At 34.0% G+C, this 13,842-nt stretch overlaps 1 protein-coding gene across 1 annotated transcript; it reads right to left on the minus strand.

Moving 5' to 3' along the window:
• Positions 1-2,577: 2,577 nt before the first annotated feature.
• On the minus strand, positions 2,578-5,758 carry LOC125873157 (xylan O-acetyltransferase 1-like). Its single transcript, XM_049554038.1, has 5 exons — positions 5,245-5,758; positions 4,952-5,123; positions 3,417-3,616; positions 3,158-3,316; positions 2,578-3,080 (listed from the first exon to the last, which is right to left on the minus strand). Exons 1-5 carry the CDS (start codon positions 5,682-5,684, stop codon positions 2,732-2,734), a joined length of 1,320 nt encoding a protein of 439 aa, XP_049409995.1. The 5' UTR covers positions 5,685-5,758; the 3' UTR covers positions 2,578-2,731.
• Between the last annotated feature and the right edge of the window lie 8,084 nt (positions 5,759-13,842).

Genomic DNA, 13,842 nt, shown 5'->3' on the forward strand with positions numbered 1-13,842 from the left:
TCTCAGTAACATGTCTATGTCGACGTTCAACCAGAGTTACTTGGTGTGGTGTGTATGGAGGCGAGACTAAGTGCTCAATACCATGTGTTTTTATATAAGATGACAAACTTTGAAATTCACCACCATCATCAGTTTACAAGAATAAAATTTTTGTTTGAAATCTTTTTTCAAGCAATGGAGGCAAAGGTTGGAAAATGTCCAGAACTTCCTTTTTAGATTTGAGAGTGAACAACCACATGTATTTAGAGAACTGATCAACGAATAAAACATAATATCTTTTTTTATCAATTGACAAAATAGGTGAGGACCCATAAATCATGTAAGGGCCTTTGACTTTGCAAAGAGTTTTCAGAAAATTGCAACCTGTGCATTTTATTTGAATAACATGAATTACAACTTGAAATTGTTCTAGAACGAGAAAAGGGAATGGAAAACTTATGCAGAATTGTATTCAAAACATGTTGATTAGGATGTCCTAAGCTTCGATGCCATAGGTTGATAGGAACAACTACATTACACTTAGGAGACTTTTGTATGCTGCCCGGCGGCCACTCATACAGCCTATCTATGTTCACCCCACATAGTAGAGGTACCCCCGTACTCAGATCCTTCACGGAATAATGAAAAGAAAAAAATTCAATAGATGTCAGATTATCTTGACAAAATTTAAGAATAGAAATAAGGTTGATTTTTATGGCAGGAGAACATAAAGTGTTAAGTAGTTTGAAATCATAGTTTGATGCACTTATGTTAGTGTTATCGGTATGAGTAATTAGGATGGTGTTACTGTTTCCCATTGCTATCTCTTCAGGACCACGATAATCATACATAGTAGCTAAACTCTGATGATCAGAAGCAAGGTGATGAGTCGCCCCACTATCAACTATCCAAGGTGCTTGTTGCTGGTTAAAGAGAGAAACAAAGTTGGCTCAAGCTTGCAGATGGTTGTGCGACTGAGAACGACAGACTTTGGCTGAGTGTCCTGGACGATCACAAAGTTTGCAACGAAGGTTGCTATCTGGTTGTGATTGATTTTTGCATGGACACAATGGTTGATTACTGGCAGCATTGTTACCTTGATGCCTATTGTTATAATTGGCGTTGTTCCGAGGAGGAGTTGTAGATGTTCATTGTGCTATGGCAGCGGTGATTGTAGGCGGCTATGGTTTCCTAGCCTCTTCATGCTTGAGGAAAAGCTCATGGTCTAGCAACTTTTCATACAATTCTTTGTATGGGATTTGTGAATCTCTTGCACGAATAGCGACAGAAAGTTCACGAATTCAGATCCACATCCAGTAAGAATTTTAACAATGAGTTCTGGATTAGATACAGGTGCTCCGGCAGTTGCAAGTTCATCACACAATGATCTAACTTGATGGAGATAATCAGCAACAGGACGAATGTATTTGGTTATTGGGGCCAGTTGGTCACACAAACTAAAAATTCTTGTTTGAGACTTGTTTGCATAAGGACTATGCAGATCGTCCTAGGCAGCTTTGGCAGAGTCACCAGCGGTTACAGTGGCAGCAAGAGTTGGTTCAACAGAGGCCAAGATAGCATTTTGGATCAACTGATCTTGACTAAACCAAACAAGAAACACAGGATTTTTGATATCTTGATTGTTTTGAGAGAACGTAGGGGGGGAGGAATGGATCCATCGAGATGGCCATAGGTATTGTGGTCACTCATAAGCATCGATGCTTGAGCTTTCCTCAGAGAGAAGTTGTGGTTGCCAGCTAATTTGATTGGCAATTGCGTGGCAGAATTCAACTGGGCAATCATGGCATTGTTGTTGGCATCAGAATTGACTTCAGAAACATTGGGGGCCATTTCAACGTGAAGAATAGAGAAGGTACTCGTGAGAGTGGAGAACAGAGAAAGTACTCGTGAGAGTTATAGATGTTCTGATACCATAAAGAGTAAGGCGATATTAGAGAATGAGTCGATGTTTTTATTAATTTATGTTGTGCGGTATACAAAGGGTTATGCCCAGCTGATACAAAATCTTAATATATACAAAGTCTGTATATAATAACAATAAGAGATAAAATAGGATAATGAAGTGATTGAGATGGACTCTAATTCTAGAAATTGGAAAACCAACTAAACAAGAATAAGCTAAAACGTAGGAAGAATATTCAGTCGTTATTAGTTTCAAGACAGAATCTTGATTACATTCATAGATTGTAATAGGTGTGATCTTGTTTATTGTAAGGAAATTCATTGAATTAAGAAGAGGGTAGAGGCAGAACAGTTGGAAATGTTTCTTTAGTGTTACAAAGGTAATTGGGCTCGAGTTTAGTGGAAAGTTTGGGAAAGTCCTACAAGTGGTAGGTCGCAGTTTTTTACTCCCCTGAGCAAAAAAAGTTTTCTAAGTAAAAATATTGTGTTGATTTATATTCCATAATTTACTTTCCTGCATAAATTCTCAAATAACTTGATTATTTAAATGCTGTTTTGCTTATTTATTTCCGTTGGAGATAATTTCACTATATAACTAGTCATAGAACATATAATGTCCGCTTCAGTTTTCGCTCAATGGACAGTTTCTCGAATTTCATAGGCCAAATGATAATATATAGCCCAACCTAAGGAAGGATAGCTACTAGATTTTTCCTTTTGCTTTTCTAATTAACAGTGACTGAAATTACATAAAAAATATATTGTGAGTGAAGGTTTAAAAAAAGAAAAAATTGTTGTAAGAACTGCACAATGAAGAAGGGACAAAGTGTCAAGAACGTGAAATAATGCGCGAATAAAGGAACTCATTCCAAGTATCGGGTAATCCAGGGAGGCACCAATGTATACAATCGGCATAAGTTGCAGGATCAGCCTGTTGTTCAGGCGTTAGCATTTTGCCTTGACGAATTGTGTGAACTGATGTGTGTGCATCTTTTCTATACTCTGATAATGTTGTAATGTTGAGAAAGTATACTGGAACGTTGATGGATCTAGTCACATTTGCTGTTATCACAAACAACCTTTTATCTGTTCCAACATTTAGCGGCATTGATGTGTTCAGTATTGGGGCTGTCTCTTTTGCACATTTTATTCCATCAGGATTTTCCCAATCTAAGCTCCTGTTTAAATAACGAATTAGTATATTTTGTAGCTAATGTTAACGAAAATTCAAAAGAAAAAAATGGATTTATTTTACTTGATATGAAGAGGAGACATGCTCATGAAGAAGACTTGGGTGCGATTGGGATCTATATTTTTATCGACCCATTGGGACCAAGTTGTCAACACTCTTTTATAAGCTGTTGGTCTGTCTATCTCATCGTATTCTGTTGCTCCTTCATCGAACGATCCTCGTCTGTTAGGTAGGAAACACAAAATCACACAATAATTAATATCCATGTTTTGAAATCTGGAATTTTAAATTTGTTTGGTATAATATGAATTATTTTACTGACAAAATTTTCATAGAAAAAGTGTTCATCCACCAAATGTATGTGTTGAAGATGAGATAGTCAACATTCTTCCAGTTGTTGCCATGCTTGTCGATAGATTCAGGCATGATGATTCTGTTCAAGATGCTATGCATATTTGGATCATCTGAGTTTGACTCCACTAGAAATGGAGCCCAGTAAAATTCCACCGTCGCATTGTAATCCTGCGTATATTCATATAAAAAGACAGAAAAAGTTATTCCTTCTATCTTAATTTATGTGAGTTAGTTTTACTTGAGTTTAAGAAAGAAAACCTTTTAAAACTTGTGATTTAAAATAAGTAATAGATATTTGTGTGACTATAAATCATTTTATTAAATGTAAAATAATCATTTTAAAATTAAATTGTTACTCCCTTTGTCTCAATTTTTGTGACACAATTTCATTTTTCGAGAATCAAATAGTTTAAGTTTGATCGAGAATTTGTTCATGGAATCTTCAAATTTTTTAAAATCAAATTTATGTGTTTGTAAACTACGAAAAAGGTACTATAAGTCACAATAATTGACAATTCAAAATATTTTTAAAAAAATTACAAAAAAAAATAGATTTGTTTGAATTTTGAAATTCGAAATGTGTCACATAAATTGGATTGAGAGTATTTAATACAAAAATATGTCATTCTATTTTGAACTAACTGAAAAGGAAAGTGAATCATATAAATCGATCAGTAGAGAGTAATAGAATACATACACTAAAACTCAATTTTCCAATAGTCCAACCACTATTGGAATTTAGAACCTTTCATTAATATTAGGTGAAAAGGGATTTAAATAGAATATGAATCCTTTTCATTACGCAGTGGTGACGTGTCCAACTAATCAAGATTATTTATTACGCAACAGTACATCATTAAATTAACGAGTGGAGATGCCACCTTTAAAGTACACTAGTTGATACCTATTTGGATACTTACTAAATTAATTTTATTAATTAATGAGGTAATATTAAAGTGATTTTAATTAATACAAAAGTATTTAGCATAAGAGTTTAAATATAGCAATAAGGTCTTATCAAACTAAGTAAAGCCAAAACATAATCATTATGTTTAATCAAGAGAATCAATCTTTTTAAAAAGTTATTATTCCTTTTATTCTATTTTATACTCCCTCAGTCCACAATTGTTTGTCAGGATAAGGTCATGCACATCTCTCAAGAAAAATTTAATACAAGGTGTAATTTGACTAATATAACCCTACTATATCAAGAATACCAAAAGTCCACATAACTTTTCAATTGAACTATACAATCATTAAGGGCAGAATTGGAAAAAAGTGACTAATTATTTCTTGATTGTTTAAATTGACAATTAATCTTGAACATATATATTTAGTATACCTGTCAAACAATTGTGGACAGAGGGAATATGACTTACTTTTTTTAAGAAAGTTTTAAAAAGAATTACACATTATTATTTTCATTTTCTTTCGCATGTTAAATCAAATTAAATTCATATAAATTGAGACAAAAGAGCATTGGCTAAGGAAAATATAGTTTACCTGAATTGTGAAAATTGATAAAGAACCAGTTTTGCTTAAGCTTTTTCTTGCAGAAGGAACAACAGATTGAACCAAACAAACCATGGATTCCCATTGATTCCTGTTTAAAGAGTCTCCTACAAACATGAGTCTCTTGTTCCTCAATTTCTCAAGAAGCAATCTTGGTTTAAACCTGAAATTATTTTTAATTAAATGGGTAAACACATAAAGCAATAGCCGACAGAATTTTCAAAAAGACACCTTAAACAATTTTGAACTGATATTATTCATAGACGAAGGATTGTTGGTCTTACTTGGGTAAAGAACAGTCTCTGGGTTGCCATCTCCAGTTCTGATACATATAGTCCTGTCTTCCATTCCTCAAGCAAGTAACTTGAGAAGTGAGGAACTCACATTGATCTTCTTTGTAAATTGGGTGAGTTACATTATCATAAACCCAATTCCCTATAAACAGATCGCAATCATCAGGTGGCAACTCAATGCTCTCATCATCATCTACATCTTCGTCAGGCATTTCAAAGCTCTGTTCTACTACCGTCCTTGAGTTCATTACCATTGATGATGATGAAATTACTCTGTTTTCATCACTTTCTAATTGAATCTTGGGTCTTGAGAATGGGAATTCAGCAATAGACTTGAAATCTTCATTGTATATGAAACAACTAAACAAGAATATGGAGAAAACCACGACGACTATTGACAGATTATTGTTCTTCTGTCCGCCGTGCTTCATCTCTGTTGAGATGAGAAATGCCACTACTGCTCACAATTGAAAATATAAACAAAAACTAGCATCCCTAACTTTTTCTTTTTCTTTTTCTTTTTCTTATTATATTATTTGATTTGTTACCAAAAGTATTTGGTGAAATGGGGTTTTCAGAAAGATGTTGATTTAGTAGAAAATTGTCATTCTCAGATTTTGGTATTTGTTTCAAACGAACAACTACCATTGTTAGATGTGTGATGTGTGATGTGTGATGTGAGAGATTGGGAGAGAGGAGTGATCTCAAAGCATTATTCATCTCTTTATTTTATCTTTCTAGATTGTTTTAGAACAACACCACCAAAAAAAATAGTACAACCGACACATTAACATTAATTACGAACACATACTTCACTATCATATACTATCATATATATATTTTTAAAATATTACGTATTTTATTATTAATTAAGAATTTTAATATATATTTAAGAAGATACAATTAGATACATGTATTTTTAATATCAAATGTACTAAAATAGAGAAAGTGGCGAACAAAATAAGGAGGGAGGCGAGCAATATTTTTTGTTGTCTCCTGTATTTAGATTAGCAAACCAGAAATAATAAAAGATGAAAAGAAAAACACAAAGAACTATGCGAGTCCACAGAACCGACTGTGTGTCCTTAAGAAATTTAATCCCCTCAAGTACCCGATGTTGCAGATTAATTCCTCCCAAGATAAAACGGATTAACCATTAAAGAAGTAGCGGTACCTCAAACTTCGATAATTTCAACGAACTCAAAATGACAGCAATGAATCACACACACAGACACGATCGATCGATTTTGTTTTGTAAGAAATGTATGCAAAAGAAGGGAAAAATTTGATACAGAAAAATGAGAGAAAACCTCTCTATTTATAGCCAACAAAGGGTAAATGTCACAATCCTTTGGAAAGAAGACAACCTTTCAAAAAGAAGACAACCTTTCAGAAAGGTCACAACACTTTGGAAAAGACATAACCTTTCAAACGGTCACAATCCTTTAGAAAGGACACAACCTTTCATAAAGTTCACAATCCTTCGGCATAGTCACAACTCTTCAGGAAAGTCACAACCCTTCATTTCCTGTTCACACCTTTAAAACCCAACAATCCCCCACATGAATAGGGACTGGCTATTGTTAAAACATATGCATGAAAAACTGTGTGATTCGTAATTAAGGATTGATTGCCTCTGGATAAGTGGGTTTCCCTTTGAACTTTCCGTCGTGAACATATATCGGATATACTCGGTCAATCGGTAGATTTGATATCTTTGAACCGTCGAGCTTTGGTGTATACCTAGACAACATAAGTCACACAATCAACCCTTGAACTATTTTTGGTTCTCATTGTTTTGTTCATTTCAACCATAAACACGTCTCGATTTATAAGTGCGTAGAGAACTGGCCTTATCGGATTCTCCTTGAAGCGGCTTACACTTCACACTTACATATGTGATTTCTAAATGTGTTATCCCGTATATACACCATTTGATATACCCTATATCAAACTTAGAAATCATTAAAAAGTCATAATGCCTTTATCCTTGTTACTGAACATTGTCTTATCATGAGAATGGACCATAAAAAATATTTTGACAATGTTGAACCGTCATCAATATTGACTTTGTTTGATCTCCTTGAACCTAGATCTTGGGATCTCCAGTCTTCTAGGTAGAGTTACCGCCACAATGACTTGGTCTTGGCCATAGTACCATTTCCTTTGATAATCTATCAACTCCCTCTCTAGTTAGGCCTTTTATAAGTGGATCCGACACATTATCCTTTGACTTTACATAGTCAATTATGATAATTCCACTAGGGAGTAGTTCTCTAACGATATTATGTCTACGTCATATATGACGAGACTTTCCGTTATACATCATGCTCCATGCCCAACCTATTGCAAATTAACTCTCACTGTGTATGCATACTGGAGCTAAAAGGTTTGGGCCTAAAATCTTTCAAGAAATTTTGGAGTCATTCAACTTGTTTATCGGCCTTATTTAGAGTTGATAAACTCAGATTTCATAGTAGAGCGAGTGATACATCTCTGTTTGGAAGATTTCCAAGAGACTGCTCCTCCACCAATAGTAAATACATATCCACTTGTGGATTTTACTTCATTTGACCTGGTGATTCAATTTGCATCACTATATTCTTCCAATACTGTTGAATATTAGTTATAATGCAAAGCAATAGTTTTTTTTAAAGTATGTTTTAAATACTCCAAAACTCTTTTCATTGTCATCAATGAGTTTGATTGAGATTACTCGTGAACCGACTTAGTTTATTAATAGCATATGCTATATCTGATCGCGTACACTTCATGATATTTATCATACTTCTCAATACTGTAGCACAATTCAATTGTGAGTCACTTTTGCCTTCATTCTTTTGAAGTACAAATCTCACATTTATTGGAGTTTTGACAATATTGAAATCCAAATGCTTGAACTTGTCAAGTACATTTTCAATCACATCAGTAAATTCAATGTCTTTCATATCGAAGTTACTTTCTAGCATATGCTTAGTAGCATTTATGTTAGAAATGTCTCTTTTGACGATCACAATGTCATCAACATAAAAAAAAATAATGACCTTGTGATTTGGAGTGTCTTTAATGTAAAAACATTTATCACATTCATTAATCTTGAATTCATTTGCCAACATAGTTTGGTCAAACTTCGCATGTCATTATTTGGGCGCTTGTTTTTAGTCCACAAAGTGACTTAACAAGTTTACTGACTTTCTTTTCTTTACCAGAACCACAAAGCCCTTGGGTTGTTCCATGTAAATTTCTTCCTCCAATTTTCATTTAAAATAAAAATGTTTTCACATCCAATTTGACGAATTTGAAGGCAATATTTCGCAACTAGCGTAATTAACATCTGAATTGATGTAATCCTAGTTAGTGCTATTATCTGTCAAACAAGGCTTTCACTACAAGAAAAATAGTCTCTAAGGAAGGGAAATCTAGTCCCTAAAAGTCTATATCTGGTCCCAAATTCGAAGTAGAGACCAGAAAAGTCTGGTCGCCACCCGTCGCAACCGGCTTAGTCGCAATTGGCCTTTAGCGACGAAGAGAAAAGGCTGGTCGTTACATGGCATTGGAGACGGGGAAAAATCTTGTCGTGAAATCCTTTTAGAGACTATAATTACGTGGTCCTTGATTAGTTTTAGAGACAATAATGACCTGGTCCTTGATTAGTTTTAGAGACGATAATGACTTGGTCCATGATTAGTTTTAGAGACAAGAATGATCTGGTCCTTTATTAGTTTTAGAGACGAGAATATTTCAGGTCCTAGATTTCCTTAGAGACGAGACATTTCTGGTCTTAAATTGTCTTTTACAGACGAGCAACATTTCTGGCCCTAGATTGAACATCAATGGTCCTAGTTAAATTGATATCACAATAAATAAAACTCTTTAACAAACACTAAATCTCTACTAAAACTCTCAATTAAAAAAAGATATAGAAAGACAACAAAGAAGATAGAGATAAAGATTGCAATTAATTATAATACATATTCGTTAACATCCTATGATGTTAGTTGAAATATTTTCTTCAAAAAACTTATCTAACATCTGAGTTTAGACTATACAATTGAGTTTTGCATAACATTCGTAGAAATCTAATAACAAGCTTGTGCGTTACTTCCAAACTTGTATCTTGACTTGAAACTTCAATCTTCAAAATCTGCTGGTTCAAAATTTAAAAAAACGATAAATAAATATTGTATACATGTAAAGTTCATACTATAATTAGGTCGATCACTCACCCCAAAAGCAGTTCAAATTTCACCAAATGTTATCTAGAAACAACAACAAAAGCTGCAGAACATAAGAAAAAATGATCAAACAAACATTGAGATGCATTTATCAAGAATACAAATACTATTTGTGCATAGAGAATTTAATAAATAAAGAGGCAGTCCAAGAATGCAGCAGTGCTGACTGCTGTATCTCTGTATAAGAATTGCAGCATTTCAAGAATGCAGCAGTACATGAATTTACAGGAACAATATTCACAGTCCTATATAAGAATTGCCATTGAACTAGCAGGAACAATATTTACAGTCCAAGAAGGCAGTCCACGAATGCAGCAATACAGGAAGTACCAGTTGTCCTTGTTGTGCTCTTGTAAATATTGTTCCTGCTAGTTCAGTGGCAGTGTCACAAGTCTCTGTAGACACTTTTTGATAAAGTAATATATTTCCTTGTTCACCAAAAACAAAAGAGTGCAGCAGTGCAGAACAGGGAGAAGAAAGGCACACTGGTTTGTTTACAGTTATGATAGAAATAGTGAGAAACTTGTTGGTTCAAAATACATGGCTCATCTAGATGCCATTGTTGCCTAATGGTTAATGCTTGTGCAATCCACACATATCAGATCCACTTTGATTAACTTGTGGGTGCATAAATCAGAAAACAAAGTACATGACATGCTTCTATAATGTTTGCCTAATGGTTAATGCTTGTGCAATCCAATATTGACTCGAAGCCGCATATTGTCAGGGGAAAAGGATATGGGGAATGCACTAACCCCATTCCATAGTTTTTAATGGCTGCTTAATTATACATGCATTCAGAACAACCTTGAACAACCCAACCAACATGACATCAGTTTCTACTTTCTAAGGACACTGCCTATACTTCTGCTCGATTGAGTTTAAGCTAATTCTATTTAAATTCTAAGACAATCAGAAAAAGAAAACTTGTAGAGATGAGGAAGGATTCAGCCAAATCTAGTTTATATATTTTAGCTGGAAAGTATTAGCTACCATCCTTTATTTTACCAGAATTCGTCTAAGTAGAAAATGACTATATGCAAATCAACAAAATAAACTAAAAAGCTGGGTATCTTGTTGCTTACTTGGTCAACAAAAAAGTAGGGGTCATTCAGTTGAAACAAAAGGTGTCGCAGGTTGAACATGTGACTGTTGAGTAGCGATGAATTCCTTCATTTTCATTATTTCTTTCATCGGATTTTCTAAGGTAGACAAACGATCGTTCAAGGATTTGTTTTCCTCATTCAAGAATTTGTTTTCTTCATTCAAGGATTTGTTATCCTCTCGAGTTGAACGTAGAGCTGAAAAGAGTTCAGCCTTTGAAGAAGATCCACCTTTTAAATCGTTCGTCTTTACTCCACCCCCAAATCCAAATACATGGCTATGAGGTCCACAACATTTTTCAACAATCTCTATGCTAGGTAGAGATGGATTTGCTTAAACAATTTCTTGAAGTTGAGCCTACGAAATATATAAAAGAACATTTTCTATCAAAACACATAACAATTTCAAGTAATAAACATATTGAATTTACCAAACGCACATGTTTTTCAATTTCTTTAGGTTCAACAAGCTTGTTATCTTTCTTACGAGTCTCAAAGAAAATGGTTGCCAAATCTGGTGGATTTCCATCTTTTCCTCCCTTTACATCAAAGGCAAACATGTCAAAGAACTCAAACCTTGTAAATATTCCATTTATGAAATAGTTTTATGATAATACCTTTTGATAAATAATCTCTCGAATAGGCTTGCTACCAATATGATGAAGCATCGTCAACTTAGCTCTATTTGTTGCATTCCTACTGCTTCTTGCCTGAATACAAATTTGTCTTAGTTGGTAGAATTTACTTTCTTTGGAAAGAAATAAACTAGAAGATTTTCCAAAAGAAACAAATGTAAGATTGAGGTACTGCTGCAATCTACTACTGGAAATCCATCAGAAGGGGAATTTACTTATCCCCTCAATGCTACTGCTGCAACAATACTATAATTACTACTGAATTGGAAGTCCAAGAGTAATAACAAATTTATGGACTTAGACGCTCAATATACAGAACTACTTCTAACACTACTACCTCTATTTTGTATATCACTAAGAAACAATTCAACCAAGCGAGATTGAGGAACACGTGGAGCAGTCTATACCAAACGGGTGATGCAGCAATTCAAAGCATAATTACTATTTCAGCAACATGGATCAACAACTAGGTATATTTGGTGCTAATGAGGTAAATCAAGTAGTAGAAAAGAGTGAAAAATATACTATTAAATCAATAGGCATACCTGGAAACTTTCAGAAGCAAAATGTTCCTTTACTAACCATTTTCATTCTTTTTTATCTACTCCCCTTGGAATATTCCTAAGAGACTGTTGAATAGGCTTATCCATCACATATTTTGCATGCAAGTGTCCTCTCCATTTATTCCATAACTCAATCATCCATCTCAAGATATGATCACGATGATCATTCATGTCAACACTCTCAAATTTATGCTACAATAATCGAACCATAAGGAAAAAGTACCAGGAAAGGATACCAAAATGAAAAAGAGCTCTGTTCTACTAGAATAAGCAAATATTTCAGTAGAAAAAGAATTTCAGTTGTACATTTACTTATTCCAGTAGCTCATAATAATTCAAGTAGCAAATGTTCTAGTAGAAAAATAGCTCTGCATTTTCTACATCTACTTTTTCTTTCTGGTCTCTTAGAGAAAACAAATCTAGTGATTCACATACATTTGATGCAGTAGCACATGGGAAATATGAAAATTATTCGACAAAAAACTCTATATTTGAATCACATATACATTTGTTACCTTAATGACTGTTCTATGGACAAGAATACTCAGATGTATCAAATAGCAATAAAGAAGTTGAATCAGGTGGCATTTGTTACCTCAACGGCTGCCCACATATGATTCAACTTTTCTTGTTTAATATCATTCCACGATGATACTCCCAATGGACATATATTACGATCACGAACAATTTTTCCCAAATGCCTCGAAAACAATTTGCTATTTGTTCCAACCGTTCGATTATTGTAAAAGGTTACTTTCAGCTTTTGTCCAATTTCAAGTGCAGCAACTTCTTTGCACATGTTGCTCCCTCGAACTCTTCTTACCTTTTTAGGATTAGGTGAACCTACAGTTTCATAATTTGGTAAAGACTAGCGACCAAATTCAGTTCTACAAACTAATAACATAACATATGTATTAAGAATATCAAACCTTTTTCAGTTGTTTCGGTGTGTTTCATAAATTGATCAGTAGATGGAGGCAATGAAATATTGATTTGCATATTATCTTTCTCACTAACCAAGGGATGTCTGTCCATTTTTTGCATTTCTTGACCAGAAGACTTGGTAGTATTCGATCTTGTGCTTTTAGAAGACATTGTAGACTCAGTTCTTTGCTCTATTCCCTTTCTTGTAGTACCTGCATCCGAGAAAATGTAACATAACAGTTCCTCAAAAAACAATAGTTCTGGAAAAAAAAAACCACAACAGAGTTGAAAACAAACTCACTTATTTCAACTTCTTTGGTGTATTGCTTAACTTGATTAACACATGTAGGAGATGGAATATTAATTTTCATGTTCTCTTTCTCAAGAGCTAGGGAGTTCTTATGCATTGTTTCCATTCCTTGACTACTAGACATTGTAGAACTTTTATGTCCTAGTCCTCGAGTCTTCCCTATAGAACGTAGAGAAAATAAATAATATTATCAATACTTAACATAGTGTTTTGGAGCATGAGAAGCTGAAGAACAATGACAAGAACTCATTGAGAAGAACAGATTGTGAAACAGAAAAAGAAACAGTGTAATAGCTAGGTAGTACATAACGATTACTAGTTGAATATAACTTTCTGTTTAACAAAAACAAAATATCTTACTTGTTTCAATTTCTTGGATGTAGTGGTTAACAAGATCATTAGATTGAGAAAATAACTTCTTAGCTGGCATATTCCCTTTCTCACCCAATGATTTAAGTCCAAGGCCTCGTCCTCGTCCCTTTCCAATAGAACCAGGCGCAACAAATGTATATCTCAAAGTACTTTTCATAGTTGAACTGTCCTCATTTTCAGTCTTGACTAGTTTCATCTTGAACCTGCAAAAAAGTTCAAAAGTAAAAAATAATAAGGAAAAATATCTGACAGTGTAGTTACAAAATAAATCATGCTTTCATAAAGTGTAACAATAAATATATCAATTCATAAAAAAGGAAAACTTACCTCATTAGTTCTTTTTCGTTTCTTTTGTGAATGACTTCCTAACTCTATAATATCATCATTCATTTGTTCGATAATCTCAAAGGAATCACGAGGTTGAGTCTTCATTACGACTTGCCAACC

The sequence above is a fragment of the Solanum stenotomum genome, chromosome 8 (genome assembly GCF_019186545.1).
Source record: "Solanum stenotomum isolate F172 chromosome 8, ASM1918654v1, whole genome shotgun sequence".
In the NCBI taxonomy this organism is placed as follows: Eukaryota; Viridiplantae; Streptophyta; class Magnoliopsida; order Solanales; family Solanaceae; genus Solanum; species Solanum stenotomum.

What these genes read in the sequence shown, in the direction of transcription:
- LOC125873157 (XM_049554038.1), bottom strand. Translation starts at nt 5,684, where the DNA reads ATGAAGCACGGCGGACAGAAGAACAATAATCTGTCAATAGTCGTCGTG. An exon ending in AGAGACTGTTCTTTACCCAA is followed by an intron (nt 5,124 to 5,244) that starts GTAAGACCAACA and finishes AAATAATTTCAG; the next exon opens with GTTTAAACCAAGATTGCTTC. An exon ending in ATGTCTCCTCTTCATATCAA is followed by an intron (nt 3,081 to 3,157) that starts GTAAAATAAATC and finishes TTATTTAAACAG; the next exon opens with GAGCTTAGATTGGGAAAATC.